Source organism: Solenopsis invicta, chromosome 6 (assembly GCF_016802725.1).
Source record: "Solenopsis invicta isolate M01_SB chromosome 6, UNIL_Sinv_3.0, whole genome shotgun sequence".
Taxonomy (NCBI): domain Eukaryota; kingdom Metazoa; phylum Arthropoda; class Insecta; order Hymenoptera; family Formicidae; genus Solenopsis; species Solenopsis invicta.
This window is the reverse complement of record NC_052669.1, coordinates 7,922,241-7,941,147: the sequence shown is the minus strand read 5'-3', so window position 1 is coordinate 7,941,147 and position 18,907 is coordinate 7,922,241. Positions and strand designations below refer to the sequence as shown.

The 18,907-nt window shown below is 30.0% G+C and overlaps 3 protein-coding genes across 5 annotated transcripts; 2 read left to right on the top strand and 1 right to left on the bottom strand.

The window, feature by feature from the left end:
- Positions 1–782: 782 nt before the first annotated feature.
- Positions 783–3,736, top strand: LOC105196565 (hypothetical protein). Of its 2 annotated transcripts, none has more exons than XM_011162576.3 (9): positions 783–1,292; positions 1,434–1,504; positions 1,595–1,731; positions 1,876–1,975; positions 2,063–2,130; positions 2,257–2,564; positions 2,651–2,910; positions 2,996–3,115; positions 3,229–3,736. In XM_011162576.3, the coding sequence occupies exons 1-9, from the start codon at positions 1,188–1,190 to the stop codon at positions 3,665–3,667; spliced, it is 1,608 nt and encodes a 535-aa protein (XP_011160878.2). In that variant the 5' UTR covers positions 783–1,187; the 3' UTR covers positions 3,668–3,736. The 2 variants fall into 2 exon arrangements, with proteins under 2 accessions (XP_011160878.2, XP_025994227.2); XM_026138442.2 differs by having other exon boundaries at positions 1,278–1,292; positions 1,434–1,527.
- A 660-nt stretch (positions 3,737–4,396) lies between these two features.
- On the bottom strand, positions 4,397–8,462 carry LOC105196564 (mitochondrial dicarboxylate carrier). Of its 2 annotated transcripts, XM_026138443.2 has the most exons (10): positions 8,161–8,462; positions 6,767–6,917; positions 6,555–6,665; positions 6,300–6,475; positions 5,919–6,074; positions 5,658–5,824; positions 5,377–5,584; positions 5,206–5,286; positions 5,076–5,132; positions 4,397–4,987 (listed from the first exon to the last, which is right to left on the bottom strand). In XM_026138443.2, exons 4-10 carry the CDS (start codon positions 6,408–6,410, stop codon positions 4,871–4,873), a joined length of 897 nt encoding a protein of 298 aa, XP_025994228.1. In that variant the 5' UTR covers positions 6,411–6,475; positions 6,555–6,665; positions 6,767–6,917; positions 8,161–8,462; the 3' UTR covers positions 4,397–4,870. The 2 variants fall into 2 exon arrangements, with proteins under 2 accessions (XP_025994228.1, XP_011160876.1); XM_011162574.3 differs by lacking the exon at positions 6,767–6,917.
- A 1,274-nt stretch (positions 8,463–9,736) lies between these two features.
- LOC105196563 (glutamate dehydrogenase, mitochondrial) lies at positions 9,737–18,681 on the top strand (the record flags this gene model as incomplete). Its single annotated transcript, XM_011162573.3, has 8 exons — positions 9,737–10,229; positions 14,456–14,656; positions 15,952–16,185; positions 16,403–16,560; positions 16,687–16,842; positions 17,197–17,407; positions 17,498–17,652; positions 17,741–18,681. Coding segments are annotated over 8 exons (1,725 nt in total), but the record flags the coding sequence as incomplete, so codon positions are not given.
- Between the last annotated feature and the right edge of the window lie 226 nt (positions 18,682–18,907).

The following is an 18,907-nucleotide window of genomic DNA, read 5'->3' as shown; positions in this document are numbered from 1 at the left end:
TCATGCATCGGCGTTTGGATACAAAGTGCTAATTAGTGAAAAATTAATAAAGCTAATGCTATTTACCTCCACCATTCATTTTTCACCAACCAACACTCTGCTACGTCTGCATGAGAATTTAGGCTTAAGGCCGCGACACAGGCTTTTGCATAGCTGCATAGCCATATGCATAAAGAAGTTGATTGGTCCTTTAGCACATGCATAAAGAAATGGACCAATCAATTTCTTTATGTTATGCAGCTATGCAAAATCGCAATAAATTTTACAAATTGACCAATCGAAGAATACTTCGAAGCATTTGTAGCATCAAATGGGCTTGTTACTTGGGTAAGCAAATTTAAAGTTTTAAATAAAATAATTATAAAAAACGCAATAATCTAAATAACAAAAAACAATTTTAAAAAATATAAAAATTAAAAAAAATAGCTTTAAAAAATTAAAAATTATAACTAAAAAAAATTAAAAACTAAAAAAAATGCTTTAAAAAGATTCAAATGAATAAAATATTAATACAATATATAATAATCCAAATAACAATTAAAAAAATTAAAAGTAAAATATTTAAAAAATATAAATATAACTTATAAAATATTAACATAAAACATAAAATATAATATTTAAAAAAAACAGAAAAGGACAGCTTTACAAAATTTTAAATAAAATAAGAAAATACAAAAAGTCTTGACGTAGCAAAAATGCAGTTGATATGGCCCTCGCCCTCGCACAGTAAACGCAATTAACGACGAGCGATGAAAGATATTCAATTGAAGTTCTGTATTTTCAAATATTACATTACCATGTTGGAGGAAACAGAATTCTCATTGGATATCGCTTATCGCGTTTAGTATATGTATGTATGTATACACATACTTAAGAGCCAGTACGGGTTTGTACAAGTTTGTGCACGTTGCTATGCGTATTACGCAGTATCTTTTTAAATTCTAACGTTCAGTCACGGTGTGAACATACTTATGTATTTTTGTTATGATAAAAGGTCGAAAGTCGGAAAATATCAACGGTTATAAGTGCTCATAAGTGCTTCACTAATCTCCGATTCGTCCTCGATTGTTTCATATTGCGATATTCTTTATATAGTAGTGTCTATCTGTTCTTTACCATTTCTGGATAAATGATCAATTGCTAAGCGCATACATCTTTAAGTTTTTAAAAAAATATTGGAATTAATTATGGGTAATCGGCTAAAATCAATAGAAGAATATTATGATAATTTGGTATATCACTTACCCCAAGAAAGTACTGTGTTTCTTGATAATGTGGGTGCCAACAAACACGTGAGTATGAACATATATGTATATACAATATGCATATGTGTATGAATATAACATTAATCAATTATGAAAATTAATATTCATAAACAAACACTTTAATCCATTCGTAAAACATATAATATTAACTATTACATATATTTTTAGAAAGCACTAACAGAAATATCAGCTCTAGCCAAGGAGATAAAAGTTACAGATGTTAATAACTTCTCACAGAGGTAAACCAATGCAACTTTAAAAGGCATGTAAATAGCATGTTGAAAGTATGAAAGTTAAAACATGTCATTTTTTTTATTATGTATTTACAGATTTTTTATGACAGCATCTATAATTGAAAAAAATTTGTCCCTTTTCAAATCTGTTTGTGAACATGTGGATGTAATTGCTACTATTATCGAATACTTGAAGCATTTTGGTGCAAGGTTTATGTTTGATAGTAAACATGGTAATATTATTTTTGCAATTGCAATTAAAAAAATATAGTGACATTTTGCTGTTTGTATCTTAAATGAATAGTATTTAATTCATGAATAATAATTAGTACACAGAAACATTTTATATTCTGTTTTAAATATTTTATTTCTTTTAGATGAATATTATAAGAATGATGAATTTTTATCAATACTAATTACAATTCTAAATATATGTGAAGAATATAAAATGAAATTTTTTTTGGGAGATGCCATTATGTAACTATTATAGATTTTTATTATGTTCTTAAATATTCAAATTAATATTGTCATCAATTTCATAAATAAATTATTTTTTTATCTTAGCAAGAATTCTGTAGTGGAAAAATCAATTCGATGCGATCAAATTCTTGCAAATTCAATGCAGATGACACGTAAGTTATAAGTAAGAATAACAAGTATAAGTACTAGAGAATTATAAGTAAAATTATAAGCAAGAGAAACATATAGTAATTATAAAATTTTTTTTTCTTTTAATCACGATTAAATTTTTTATACAGGTAACAACGAAATGATAATTTTAAGAGATTCAGATTTGTATGCAGTTATTAGTTACTTCAGATATAGAAAATCTATTCTGAACTCCTTAAATAAAATTTGGGTTCAAGAATCAATAATAGCAAAATTTTTGTGGCTTATAAAGGAATATTGGCCTGTGACCTTCACTCATTCCGATGACATTCATACATTTCGAACAAAAAATGAGTTATTTACAGCCATTATACCTGATCAAATAAACATAATATCCATATGGACAGAAGATATTGTATTTGCCAAAAATTTAGCAATGCACTACATTTCTTTAAATGTACAGTATTTTAGTTGTATGATATAGTATTACTTTTGAAATTTTTCCAACTATTATTAATATTATTTATGTTTTTTACTATTTAGAGAGATGTTCTTTTTATAAATACACACATGGACTTCTATGGTGGTATTGTGATTTTGCAATATACAAAAACAGATGATATACTGTATAAATTGCATTTGATGAAAGATACTTCAATATTTAAGTCTCTCGATGATTGTACGAAAAAACTAAGTGTACAAAAAAATGTAATTTACAATTTATTTTATGATGGTATGTGGCAACGACCTCTAAAAGATACATATTGGATACATAACGATTATCAATGGGCAAATGCAACAAGGTATAGATATGCATTTTCTTGGTTTCTTGACTTATTTTAATAAAATTCATATATGAAATTGATTATTAATGTATTATTATTATAGTGATGATATTAATAAATGCGTTAATTCAGCCAAAAAAGGATTCAAAGTTTGGAGTGCTCAATCAGTTGCTTATAGAATAAAAATATTATCTAAATTTGTATCTATGTTAGAGTACAACGGGTATGTATTGTGTATAAAATTTTCGAAAGTTTACATATATTTTTATAATATATTTATATTACTGTATTTATTCTTAACGATAACTTTATCAACTAGTTTTTTCTTGTTTTTAGTAAATCTGAATTAGCAGATATAATATCAACTTGGATAAAATTCTCGAGTGTCTATGAAAATTCCTTATCTTGTCCACAAAGAGAAAGATTGGAAGTAACGAAAATTCGTTACCCAAAAGGCGTTATCACTTTGAAGGAGAAAGATGAAACTGTGTTATTCCGTCGACTAACGCAAATTTTAACTGTTGGCAATTCTGTTATTGTAATATGCGATACAAATTTCTGTAGTCTAGCACCCTATTGTAACATGCTTTCGGCATCCGAGATGCCTCCAGGTGTTGTTAATTTGTTATCAAGTGAAACTATAAAGGATTTAGAATTATCTCTGTGCGGAATGGACTATGCAAGTTATGAAAAACTGCTTTTTTCAGAAAACAGTCTCGAAGAGATATACAAAAAACTTACCAAACCTAAGCATATTATATTGCCTCTTAAATAACATGTAAGAATCTACTGTTTGTAATATTCTAAAGTTTGGATACACATATAAACATTTTATAAGTATAAATTTATTTCTACATTTATTTTAAATTTCCATTATCCATTAATTTAAGAATAAAATTAGATAACTAATATAAGATTATATAAAAAGATTACGGGATCTTGTAATCTGTTGAAAAGATTTTGCAGTGTTACAAATTTTATTGGTAAAATGCCAACAGAAATGTAAGAAAATTTGCAACAGCATACGACAGTATATAGACAATAAAAATCGAGAAAAAGTTCATTCCGTAATTAAATGATAGATTTCATTACAATGTCTATGTAATCAATTTTTTTTTATCTTGCAGCCAATTCATTGTTAGGTTACTGAAACACTTAATGACTCGAGTCTACTGAAATATCTAATAAATCTGTTACTAATCTATTGGTATAACATTAATACTTTGCACATTATATTTAGAACATGTCTTATATTTTTATTCTCAATTTACACAAATATGTAGACATTTAAAAAATTAATCGCAATATTTTTGACATAAAAATAATTCATATTTTCAGTAGCAAACTATTCATACTGTTAAAATAAGCATATATATTATATTCACAATAATTAAAAAAAAAATATTTTCTTTATTATCTAAAGCACGTTCATGAATTGTACTATATATTTCATTGGTATGATATAAATGGAAGTATATGAGGCCTTAAAAAAGATAGATTTATAAAAGTTTTCATAAGTAAATATATATCTTGTTGTTTGTACTTAAAAGATCACTTCATGTATGTGTAAAAGATACAATTAAATATACGTATAAATCTGTACGTTATTTAATATTGTCCATATATATAAATATATTAATATATTTTAAATAATATATTTTAAAAGATATGTGTTTACGTCAACATAAACATACATCACAATTAATATAAGGAATGTATCGATTGAAAGATACAATGATCTGTAATTTGATTAAAGTATCTCTAAAGGAAACAATGATTAATTCCTAATTAAAGCATAATCATCAAACTAACTGTGCGTAGCTGGACAATTAAAATCGCTGTAAATATTTTCACGTGTTTGCATTTTGCACATATAATAAAATTCGATCACTACCTGTTTGTTTCCTGTATGAATTTGCTATGAAACAAATCCACTTAAATCTTAAAACAGTACCATTTATCAAAACTATCTCATTATTTATAGCGACGGTTTCATGGATGGCGGATAGAATCCAAAATTATATCTAAGCTGTTCAAGGAATACAAATGTGAGAATGGTTTGCGGTGCCAACCGGATAAATGCAGGTACGTAGCCCTAAAATAAAGACAATTTTCGGTAAGAGGTGTTACGACAAAAAATATTTATTAAAATCAATAAGAATCTTTTATTCAACCATACTTACTTTAAAGAAAGCCAGTGGCCCAAGTTTGGCAGTATATAGGAAGATTTCCATTAAATTCTGTCAGAAATAATCGTAAAAGTTGCAAATTATACATTTTTCTATTAAATTTATTCTATTTGGATATACTTACTTTAAATTCTCCAGGCTTAGCGTTCATCGCTCGTGTCTTCAAAACATCTAAAGGTTGCGTAAGCGTTGTTGCGATAGCGCCCTATCAACAAAAGGATATAAAATGTTATCTTTCTTAGAAGTCAGTCGTGAACTATAAATGATAGATCTTTCAATATATTTATATACTCACTGCCGACACGCTGGATAAAACGTGTGTCGAAGGACTATCCCTGAAATAGCCAGTTTGTAACAACATCGTTTTAATCTGATCGTAAAAGCTTAATTGTCCGATAGTCATCAGCGCTGCTCTCATAGTCGCGGTCGAACATCCACTGAATAACTGGCGAACCCCTTCGTGCTGAATTACACGTAACAGTCCATCCAGGGCGTGTTTATAGCTAACGTGACAAAAGGATGTATTACTAAGACTCGTAAAATATAATAAGTAAATATAAGAACATTGGTTCCTACTTTCTTCTTAGTTCTGGTGCTATTTTGATGTCATTCTGCATGCGTACATTAATCACATCACCGGGAGTCCCAAAAACACCGCCCGTAGCACCCGAAACCCCAGCCAGCAATAGCTTTTGATAAAAGGGTAATGGATGACCAGACGATTCGAGTGTCTGTTTGCCGACCTATTATATTCAATAACATGACCTGTGTCATAATAAATTGAGAAAAAACGATTTGTACATATAGATAGCACACATAAGGTTCGCATGTACTGACCTCGTACGCTCCGAATCTTATGGTAGAATATGTAAGTTGGCGAAGTAGGGAAGCACTGAGTCCATTGTATAAAGCTAATATTCCTTGTTTCCTAATGATTCCAATGGTGGAATGTACTATTGATAGCTTGCCTTCTTGTTGAGTTTGCAAGTGAACCTAGAAGAAAGATTAGTTTCAGTTACACATTCAGTTACATATTTTTTGCTATTTTATTAATTTAACCATTATATTTTGTTGAACTAATATAATAAATAATATTATAATATTATAATACTATACCATAATAAATTATAATAAGCTAGACTAGACTATTATCAAACATTTTTATTATTTATTGTTAAAAAATACGTAAAAGGGATTTAAAAAGGATATAAACAAGACCTTCAATAAATCCAGAGGATGGGTCACGCATGCAGCAGCTGCAGAAGAAACACCACCAAAGTACCAGCGTGATAATTTCTTACTCTTGTCAATCATTATTTTATTATTCATTTTTTTCTCGTTTGTATCAAGCAATAATTAGGAACATATCTGTGGCACTAACATTGATACTAGCACTGTAAAAAGAAAAATTGATTATAACACACTGATTTATCTGAAAGTATAATTAATTAATATATAATTAATTTATCTTACCTGATCTATTAATGTATACTAATAAAATGGAATGTTAATATATTATTTAATCATCGTGTAAAAATAACAGCTTCCATTTCGACATTGAAATTAGTTTACAAGGAAAGAAGGCTGAAAAATTACAATATGTCAGAATTTGTGATAGACATAAAATAGAAGAATATGCATGTATTTTCCACAACTGGAAAACTAAGAATTTTTTTTTATAGTACCTATATAGTGCAGCATTCAAATATTTAAAAATTTCTGCTCCTTTTTCTTGTAAACATTAAATGGAGGTTTCGCGGAATGCATAACGTTCTATAATTCCTTACGCAAATATAAGCCGGAAATTCTCGTTAAACAAGTTATTTGAGAATCGTGCTAAAATTAAAACCAAATAAAACTGCGATAAAGCGATTTTACGACGACGATTCTAGACGTGTGATTTGCATACGTTTTCTGGGAGGGATTGCTCGAGTAAAAAAAAACTAAATCATGCTCAGTTGCCACGTTAACACGAACGAATTTGCCCTTCATCGCTGTTAACAATTATGCAACAGAAATATATGCGAGACCAAAATTCAAAGTCATTTTTGTTTTGCGACAATCGGCGATTAACAGTTATAATCGATGCAAATTTAAACGCCGTATGCATCGATTGAATTTTAAATCTGCAGGTTGCTAAATAAAAATAAATAATTTGTATTTGCTCAATTGTTTGAAAAAAAAATTAATCGTAATAATTTCGCAGTCAGCAATTATTGGGAATAAGTAATGGTAAAATAGTTGAAAGTTCCACGATTTCTTAAATAATTAAATTTATCAAAAATTTTTGCAGTCTGCTACAAATTTTGTTGGCAAAATGCCAGAATTATGAGATATTTGTTAATAGGATGGCAGATTTGTTAATGGCAGGAATCAAACGGAAAATGCAGTTTTGTAACCATTTAAATGATTTCATTTATATATAAATAATTTTCATGTATTTATAAATTAATAAAAATAAATAATTAATATACTAGTATATTAAATATTTTAATTATTTATTTTTTTATTTAAATAGTTACGAAAATTGAATTTATTCCATCCATAAATGTTTATAAAAAACGATAGATTCTGTTTAGTTTCTACTGTCAAACTGTCAGCATATATCTTACTGGAAGGAGACAAGCCCAATGCAGTTGACGCCAATCAACCGGAACATTTTACGTGAATTTACTGGCACATTGCTAAGCCAAGGTTTTACTTTCTGGATTTAATTTTATCCTATAAATATAGTATAAATCAATGACGAAGACTGATTTTATCGAAAATTTGGATTCAAATTGTATTATTGAATGTCTGTTCTCTCGTGGGATATAGCGTTAGTAGCATCTCACTCAATCTCATTCCAAATGGGTTGAGTCCTTAATTCAATTTCGTTCTAAAAAGAGCATTAATACATTTACTTCGACTGCCTCTCTCTCTCTCTCTCTCTTTCTCTCTATCTATCTATCTCTGTAGTTAGGACGATTAAATTGGAAATCAAAGCCGAGGGATCCTTTGACTCTGTCATTCGATTCCTCTAAGCTCCGATTACTTTAACGAGTTTCATCCTGAGCGAAATAACGCAAAGTGTACTCACAGCGACGACGAGCGTTCCGACCCAGTCAACTGCTGGATACCGACTGATGTAATAGACGTATAAAACGGTTCTGGAGGACTGGAAAGAGGCTGCAAAATGACATTCCGCAGGCGCACGACGCGTATCAGCTGATAGCCACGTGCAATAGTACCATCTTCGTCGTGTAACGGCCGAGTGTTCCCAATGGAGCAGATGTCTCCATAAAAGAAGTGAAACGATGTTGGTCTAGCCACGTAGTCCTTTTTTTATTCTTGTTATTCTTATCACTTGATAAGAGCGATAAACAGTTACGTTGCGTTTGCACGGCGAGTTTGATCGGAGTTAGCGAGAGTGACGATCACGGGACGTGTTCATTTTTTATTAAAACGGAAAACCACATTTGAATTGCGTGATGGGTACCTGCATTTCTGAACTTGACATTATCCGTTCACACGTTTTTTATACTTTTGTTACTTAGATTAATAACCTAGATCATATTATATATTAATAAAATTCTTTCATGTTTTTTGAAAGTAAATTATTATAAACACATAATTAAAATAGTATGTGAAATAATATTTTATGCAAGTAAATTGAAAAGATTATAATCTTTTATAACTGCTACATAAATTTGCTAAAAAAAAAATAAGTAATTCTTCTATAATACATCATCATTGCAATGATGAAAAAAGTTTTATGTTTTCTTTATTTAATATTCATATAAGCAAAGTGTCGAAAGCGGTAAAGTTTAAAGTCAAAAATTTAAACAATTGTTTAAATTTTGTTATGAAAGAACATAAATTTACAATCGAATATTCGTATTATAATTTTCTATTATAAATATATTCCTGAATACTGTAAATGCTCGTAAAGTGAATGTCTATTATTCTCTATTTACTATTGTTCTTTATTTTCTAAAGCTGTAAAGCGTAGTGTGATACAGGCTTTAAGGTGAGAAACGCGCGCAAATTTGCTATGAACAGGTGACACATCGCCGATTGGCTAGTTTAATATAAAATTTTCTGATTGGTGGTAGAAAATATCTAGGCATCGGCCGATGTGAATGGATGTATGTTATCGCGCATCGTGTCTTCCTGCAAAATATAAAGCTAAATAGCATGTAGCCTGTATAACAGTGTTGTATTAATTATTGTTTTTTTTTTTTTGTTAAATGTTATATTTAAATTTAGCAATTATTGGCTGTTACATATGGCGCGCAAATTTTGATGACCAATCAAATTTCATTATCGCACTGACGAATCTCGATTCGTAAGCCTGTTCGTTTATGCAGGCCGTATGGCCGTAACCGTAGGAAATTGACCAATCATAGTCGAGTATTCTTCTAAAAATCGATTATGATTGGCCAATTTCTTACGGGTACGGTCTGCGTAAATCAAACTGTAGTCGACCTACTAACGCGTATACACACTCCGTGATTGGTACTCCATAAAATAAGCGAACGTGCGACGTGAATTTGAGAGTTGATTGGAACGTTGACGAGGAACTGTGCGGTGTGCGGGTAGTCGGCGGACTGGTGGACGGGCTGGGCTCGGTCAGCATCATTGTGACTTGGTTTTAACTTGCCGGGCGAACCTAACTCGCCGCTGTCACTTGCCGTTACTGTTCGTCGTTGTCGTGGTTCATCGTCACGCACGCAAAGATGTTTCATCTGCGGAATCTCACGCGGTCGTCGATCGCCCTGAAACAGGCGCCCGGTAACGACATACAGAGCATGCTGACGCGTGTCATGCCGGCGACAACGGCTTGCCGCGGTTACGCTGACCACCAGATCCCGGACCGTCTCAAGGACGTGGCCGAGGCGCCAAACCCACGATTCTTCGACATGGTGGAGTACTTCTTTCATCGTTCCTGTCGAATCGTCGAGGACAAGTTAGTCGATGACATAGGCAAGCGCTCACGTGTCCCTATTGAGGAGCGCAAGAAGAAGGTCAAGGGTATCCTGATGTTAATGGAACCCTGCGACCACATTCTCGAAACTACGTTTCCGCTTAGACGCGACTCCGGCGATTACGAGATGATTACCGGCTACCGCGCCCAACACTCTACCCACCGAACGCCTTGCAAAGGAGGTACGAGACACACTTTGCCACTTTTCATGTGTCGAAAGCATCAACCATGATATAGACGTAGAAAAATTTGTGACCTCGAAAAGAATAGCGTAATGTAGTTTTTTCCAAGTAGTTCTTGATGCATTGAATTTGAATCTGCAATCGAAAATGTTCTGTATTATCCCATGCGCACATACATTTACTCCTAAAACAAAATGTGCCAGAGCTCCAATAATGAAATATTTTTATTTTAAAATACAATGTTTGTCAATCTGCAATTTTTGAAAATTTCTATTCAAAGCCACTAGCATATTTGTTTTGAATTACAAATTTTTAAAGTTTATAAAAAACTCGTTTTTTTCCAGAGTTTCTATCATATTTTTTTTAATAACTTAATATGATAGAACATTTTCTTATTTGCTTGTGAATTTGAATTCAGTGTGTCAAGAACTATAAAAAATGCTTCTTTTCCAGACCACAGTAAAAAAAAAAGTTGAAATTTATAACTCTGTGTAATTAGTTTATCTGTAATTTTTTTTACAGCTTGTGACTCATGAAATTGATCAAGTCATGTTACAAATTTTCTTTGAGAATTCAGAAGAAAGATATTTTTATCAAGGCCTTAGATATGTTTATTTATGTTAAAGGACAATTTTTTTCGATTGCCTTTGAATCTTAGCTCTAGATAATTATTGTGTAATATATTTGAGTTTCATAAGTCACTATATTTAATATTAAACTAGCAAAGTTTAATTGTAATTTTGACCAAAGTTCATTGACTTATGGTGATTAATTCAATCAACACAAGTGCTTAGAACTTATTAATTTATAATTTCTTGTTCTTAATTTAATTGTTCTTTTTATAATTAATAAAAAATTAATAATTTTATCCATAACAGGAAAATACTATCTTGAATATACAAACAAAATAATTGTTAAATTTTTTATTTTTTATTAACAAAAGAATTGTGTTAAATAAATTTTATCAATGTTTTCTTGTACAAAATCATTTTATTAATTTTAGTTGGAAAACTTTGTTTTAAATGAGAGATGTTTACATACTTTTTGCATTTCTCTTTTGTTTTGCATCATTTTATTTAAAAAAAGGAGACGCTTTTTGCAAAATATTTTTCATCTCTTTTGATTTAAATACATTAAATAGTCTTACTTTTTTAAGCTTTTCGAAAATATGGTATGATGATGGAACGGTAAGTGATAGAAGAAATTATCATGAGCACATGATTGATAACACGTAACGTGCTTTTTTCTGCCACGTGGTTTCGTACCGTGATATTGTGCAGAAAATACCTTCAAAGATATTTACGAACGTAAACTTGGCTCTCTGGTTTTAAGAAATATAAATTTATAATGTACTTTTATTTTAATTTTTAGCGTTTTTACATATTTTTTCTTTATTCATTTTTTGTTTCATTTTTTGTCATTTCAAACAATAAAAAAATAAGACAATAAATAATTAGAATATAAAATATTTCAATTTCATAAATATTATTTGAAGAAAACATTGTGTATCCTTTTTTTTTATTTTGTTCACATATCTATCTCAATTTGAAAATTTTAAAAGACTGATAAATCTTTATTTTATTAATTTATTAACTTTTTACTAATTGACATCTTTTAGTGTTATTGATTTCGCGAAAAGTTATCTATAATTGCTTATTGAATGTTGTTGCGACGTCTTAAGATATAGAGTTATCAGATTAGATTATCAAGTAAATTATTTATTGCTAGTTTCAGCTAGTACTAATTGTAAGTAGTACTTAAAAGAATTGTACAACTTGAGTATTCATGATTTCAGCTTTAAGATCCGACAAAGGTTTAGATAAAAATTTATCTTGCAAAACTCCCATGAACTCAAAATACTAGTATTACGAAAATCTCCAAAAACCAATTGTTTACTTTATCAAGCATAATTTCACATTACATTTGATGCGTTGTTCTGAAAAAAGAATTTCTATATAACATGCACTGCTTTTTTTATACATTCTAGATTTATTGAGAAATTTTTAAATACGTATCAAAATACACGTACAGTGTACTAAAATACGTATGTACAAGACTATGGATACGTTCCAAATTTGCGTATCAAACTCATAGAGTTTGTCTTTGTTTAACGTTTGATGAACAATAAAAACAAATGATGTCTGTATGCGTTTGATGCACATTCAGAATGGACTCCATATGTATAATTAAAAAACCTAATATATTTATATGCAGATATGAAAGTTGGCACTAACATTTTATTTCTATATTATAATTTTAAATACATATGCATATCACTACAGCGAGATCGAAAAAGTTAAACAATGCATATACTTTTACACACATAGTTTTTATAAAATATGTAACGTATACAACAAATACATCTGCTTATACGTCTATATATTGGATTAAATTCTTGCGACGAAAAATTAGCTACAATGATTTTTCGTAATTCTCTATGCGTTAATTGCTATAACAAGTCTACACAAGAGAAAAAAAGAATGAAACAGTCCTTGTTTCGTGTTACACTGCTGACGAATTAAAAATGCTTCTGCATCTCACATTCATTAACTAGATCTCTCCTGTTTCAGTTTATTGTGGATCCACTGATAGACAGTATAACGCAACGTAGACATAATATAATTTTTAAATAAATTTTTTCAGTAAAAAACTGAACCACAGTGTGGCCGACGTTTACGATCAGTATTTTTTAAATAATGACTTAATTAAATAGTTAAATAACCTATTTAGATTACTTAACAGTATAATTAATTAATTACGTCATATCTACTATTTAAATCGAGAGTCTATTGCTCGATCATTTATTCATTGCGAAATAAGCCAGAAATTTTCACAAACGAATAAACAAGTTTTCTGAGAATTCGTTATTGTTTTTAAATTACTGCAATGTTTATTCATAGGAAGTCGAGTTTGTTTGTATCGAAATTTAATACAAGTTAATTTAATCTTCACGCAACTTAACAGAATTAAATTTTTTGTTTATTTAATTTTTAACATAATTAAATTGATTTTATGAATCAATTTTAACTTAATTTAGTTAAAAAGAGGTATTAACTCTGCTTAAAATATTATGTCTTGCGCATAACACCACGTGAACTGACATTGAGCTTTTTATTTGGTCATGCAGAGACTATTGCCTGAATGCGACTGCCCTAAAATAAATTAATTGATGATTGGCATATTAAATAATAAAGACATGATATGAGTCAACAAGCTTATAAAACAAGTTCTAGCTTCAATCCTTCAGAAACATTGTATCAAGTTATGATTTATTTTATCATACGACATATGCATAATAATTTATTATTTGTTACTAAATGTCGCAGAAAAATATAAAAATTTTATCTTATATAGACACGTAAGCCAAGCTGATTAACGTTATAAAGGAATAAGTTGAGATGAAATTATTAACTATACAATGTACATTATTGTTAAAATTAAGAGTTTTATGAAAAATGGAACTAATTTTATTTCTAAAAGACTTATGTAACTATAATAATTTATAAAAATTTTAATTGAGACAAAGATATAAGATACAAAATTATTATAATAGTCAAGAAGATGTCAAGAATATTTATTCACTACAAGATGATCGAAAGTGTCAAGTGGCATTCCAGCTGTTGTTAAGGAAATTCATTAGCATTGTGTATGAAATTTTAGAAGCAGAACACAAATTGAAGAGCAAATAAAACACGTTCATTCTGCGTGGAAAACGTGTGTGAAACGTCAGCAATATTATTTTTAGATACTTTTTTATAACTTCGCTGTTACGAGCAATTCTTGCGATAATAAATGAAGAATAAAAATGGGTCATGTGCTCGTACATTTTCTAGCTTTTATAACAATTTTACTATGAGAATTTATATATAAGGTAAAATCAAATTTTTTTTTTAATATAAAAATGTTGAAACTTCAACAACAATTTTCGAGTAATTAATAGTTGAAATTAAACGCTTTTCATAAATATCAAAAGTGTAATTAAATAATAAAATTTTATTTAAAATAATTTTAAATAAAATTTTATTATTTAATTATACTTCAGATATTTACGAAGTTACACACAAAATACTTTAACAAATACTTTTATATCGACATTGTTTAGGATAAAAAATTTGACTCAGTTTGTATCGCAGCCATGCAGTTTTGTTCTAGTCAGATTGGTGCAACTGGATAAAATATACGTAGACTGAAAAGTGTTAAGAGATATTTTTCTTTTGTGCTTGCAGGTATCCGTTTCTCGATGGATGTTTCGCGGGACGAAGTTAAAGCCCTGTCGGCCTTGATGACATTCAAATGTGCGTGCGTCGATGTGCCATTTGGTGGCGCGAAGGCTGGAATTAAAATCAATCCAAAGAATTATTCGGAACACGAACTGGAGAAAATCACCAGAAGATTTACATTGGAATTAGCGAAGAAGGGATTCATCGGTAAGAATTCGCGTCACAAGCTAAACAGAAGGAATAAAAACAATAGAGGATAGTTTTTCTTCTCAATTTGGTTGAGAGTTTGATGAAGACAATCTCTGATGTAACATCATCATAAACGACGCGAGCAAAGGCGTGACGTTTGCTGCGATAATTTTAGACATCGCTGAGAAGACGTGAAAACGTGTTGGTCTCTACCACTGCGCTCTCGTAATGTCTAATACAGAATTCACCATCGTTACGTCACAAACCAAACGCGCGGCAGAAACAGCTGTCTGTATGGCCCGATTAGCATAAAGATTTATTAGCCCGTACATGCGAATACGGCGAGTAGATTTTCAAGCGCTCTTCTTTACTCACTTATATTTTTTTTAGCGTGAAATATTTGTGTGAGGAAAAAGTAAATCTGTGATAGCAGATAATTGTGATAAATAATCGATACAAGATTAAAAATATAGGGTGTATAAACAAGATAGTATCGAGTATTATACAAGATTGCTACGAATATAATTACAATTGTATGAATTATTTATTCTGTCCATCTTAAGTTAATTATATATTACTCGCAGCAATCTTTTATATTATTTTATAGCATTTGATGTTATACATATACATACGTATATACATAGATGTATATTTATATACACACATATGTATACAACTTTCAAACCATTAATAAAATTAAAGAAGTTGATTTCTTGAAAAAATAAATCGTTAAATAAACTTTTTATATGAAACTTTATTTTTGAGATAAATAAATGAAAAAAGTAATCTAAAAAGTATATAGAACGATTACGATTGCTAACAGTATCAAATAACGTACTTGTGCGCAAACATGAACCCCTGCCTCATATCTAAGTTTATTACAGACAATAATGCTTGTAGGTAATCGCGCTATATGTCCAATAGAAGTTGTTAGCAATCGAGATTGTGAGCAATCTAATGTAAGGCAAACGCGCACGATGTTACAAGAGTTTTGTCGACACGAGAAAATTATTATTTTTTCCATTTTTTTATATTTTTAAAAATTGAATAGAGTCGAATCATTTTTAATTTTGATTTTATTAATAAAATTTTTAATTTTAAAATTAATAAAATTTTTTAATTTTGAAATTAATAATAAAATTTTTGTTAATAAAAAAAGTTTTAATTTGTTTTTTTAATTTTATTATTTAAAAAGATTTTAGTATTGAATTACAGTAATTATATATTTATGAAATATCGAGATTTTGTAAATTAATAGTTCTTATCTATTTCTGTATTTTTATATTTTTCAAAAAGAGTTTGTTACTTTTCAGGACCTGGAGTAGATGTTCCTGCCCCCGATATGGGTACCGGCGAACGGGAAATGTCTTGGATAGCCGATACTTACGCAAAAACTATCGGCCATCTTGACATCAACGCTCATGCTTGTGTTACTGGCAAACCCATCAATCAAGGTGGCATTCATGGTCGTATTTCCGCAACAGGACGTGGAGTGTTTCACGGATTAGAAAATTTCATTAACGAAGCTAATTATATGAGCATGATCGGTACGTTAGCAAACTGATTAATTATTCTAATTTCCAATATATTATGATTAAAAGAAATATTTTACCAGAAAGATTTTAAATTTATAAAAAAGATGTCATACTGAAATTGTGAAAATTTAAGCTCTTAAACTGCGATATATTATATGATCATTTTATAGTATCTTAATATTTTAAACTTAAACATAATGTATAAATAAAACAATATAATAATCCGTAGGTACCACGCCCGGTTGGGGAGGTAAAACATTTATCCTTCAAGGTTTTGGTAATGTTGGATTGCACTCTATGCGTTATTTACATCGTGCGGGCGCCACATGCATAGGTGTGATCGAACACGATGGATCCATTTGTAATCCAGAGGGTATCGATCCAAAGGTAAATGATAATTGTTTTTAGTGAATTTATCCTAACTTTTTTTACAAACTTTGTAATAGGATCGATGAAAATTCTTTTACTTGTAATTTATTGAAATTTACTCATAACTATTTCTATGTGTATCAGGAATTAGAAGAGTACCGCATAGAAAACGGTACTATCGTTGGCTTCCCTGGGGCCAAGCCATATGAAGGCGAAAATCTCATGTACGAGCCGTGCGATATATTTATACCCGCTGCCATAGAGAAAGTAATTAACAAAGAGAATGCTGGACGTATTCAGGTAAAAATTATTTTGATATTTTATACACAACTTATTTTAATCATAATTGATCTCCTTTTTGCAGGTATCGCTTTTTGAAAAGTAGTTGTATCGAATAATATTGTATTTATTAAATTAAACTTTACGTGATTGAATAACGTAAAATTTTTCATTTGTAATTAATTTCTAGAAAGTGTGTGTATTATTTTTAACATTTATTTTGTGTATTATTTTTAAAATTTATTGGAAAATAATTCAGATGTATCACTTGTTGTATTACATTTGATAAAACAGAAATATACTAGAATCTTAAAAGACTTTACAGACGGTAATTTAATTAAAAAATGATAATTAATCAAAATCATATTTTTGAAGGCTAAGATAATCGCAGAAGCTGCTAATGGACCGACTACACCCGCCGCAGATAAGATTTTGATCGAAAGGAATATCCTTGTAATTCCGGATTTGTACATTAATGCCGGTGGTGTCACGGTTTCATTCTTCGAGTGGTTGAAGAACTTGAATCATGTGTCATATGGCCGTCTAACTTTCAAATACGAAAGGGAATCGAATTATCACCTCTTAGGTAGGTTACATGACAAATTTAATTAAATTTAATGTGTAAGCGCTGCTTTTGAAAACAATAGTTATTTACAAATTTGTCTTTGCTTTATAGAATCGGTACAAGAGTCTCTAGAGCGTAGGTTTGGTCGCGTTGGCGGCCGTATTCCCGTTACGCCATCCGAAGCCTTCCAGAAACGTATATCTGGCGCTTCCGAAAAAGACATTGTCCACTCTGGTCTAGACTATACAATGGAAAGATCCGCTAGGGTAATTAATTAATTAATTAATTAATTAATTATTATGAGTTAATATACGTAGACAAAAGTCAACGTAAATATTCTTTTTTTCTTAATAGGCTATCATGAAGACTGCCATGAAATTTAATCTCGGACTCGATTTGAGGACAGCTGCATATGCCAATTCGATCGAGAAAATATTTACTACTTACTCGGAAGCTGGTCTTGCTTTCTAAATATTTTAGTCATTAGATCATACGGTAACTATCATATTAATGATAATGACAGAGTCAGTTTTCATTGTATAAATCGCAAAAGGTGATCTTAAATGTATCATCCAAAAGATATTCATGAATAGTTAATGATTATGCCAAATCGCAAAGCTATCGAAAGCTTGCGATGGAGGCATATCACTTGTCACATTTTGCATTGTGACGATTTGCCTAGTTACACGTAGAGTCGCATGGACCGGATATTGTGACACCATTAAATAATGGATCAAGATAATGTTCAAAGAAAAGTCGATTATCGACTGTTTTTTGTGTAGCAAAGTGGCAAAGGCCCAGGCCCAATGCATTTTTATATTGCACTTTTTATGTATAAGATACATTGTTAATATCGTTATACGAAAAGCTGCCGTTGACATAATTTGTTATTTATAAATAGGGAATTTATAAATCGCTATTTTTTTTCAATGCCATTTTAATGATATTGTATTTCCGATTGCACTTTCATAAAGAAAATATTTGTTTTTGTCCTAAACGACAAGATAGACTCTCGCGGAACAAGGAGAGTGATAAATGATATATCTGGTCAGATACATATGATGTTACGTGCAACATGTGATTGTTATACATATGCGATATTCTGTTAATAAAGATACTCAATTCTTTGAAAGTAAACTGTCTTTCATATATTATACAAATAGATAAATACATTATTTATGATTGAAATACATCATTGTCGCATCATGTATATATTAATTAACGTTAAATGTCATCGTAACCAGTATGTAATATTTATCGGTTACACTTTGCAAGTATAAAAATAAGAAACGATAGATTATGACTAATATCGTTTTATTAATTTAATTTTCATTGGTTATTGACCTCATACTTTTTCTGTCTATATCCTTGACTTGCCTTTTCATCAGATATATGTACAAGGAGCTAAGTTCATGCGATTGCAAATGACTACCTTCCCACGTACGTAAATTATTCACACAATCGATCGTGCACAAAATACATACATGTTTTACCTTATAATACTTTGATTTTTCGATATTA

Excerpts from the sequence above, each read along its gene's own strand:
- LOC105196565 (XM_011162576.3), top strand. The coding sequence starts at position 1,188 with ATGGGTAATCGGCTAAAATCAATAGAAGAATATTATGATAATTTGGTA. Across the intron at positions 1,976-2,062 it reads TTTTTGGGAGATGCCATTAT|CAAGAATTCTGTAGTGGAAA; the intron begins GTAACTATTATA and ends TTTTTATCTTAG. Across the intron at positions 2,131-2,256 it reads AAATTCAATGCAGATGACAC|GTAACAACGAAATGATAATT; the intron begins GTAAGTTATAAG and ends TTTTTTATACAG.
- LOC105196564 (XM_026138443.2), bottom strand. The coding sequence starts at position 6,410 with ATGAATAATAAAATAATGATTGACAAGAGTAAGAAATTATCACGCTGG. Across the intron at positions 5,287-5,376 it reads TTTTATCCAGCGTGTCGGCA|GGCGCTATCGCAACAACGCT; the intron begins GTGAGTATATAA and ends TTTTGTTGATAG. Across the intron at positions 4,988-5,075 it reads GGCCACTGGCTTTCTTTAAA|GGCTACGTACCTGCATTTAT; the intron begins GTAAGTATGGTT and ends TCTTTATTTTAG.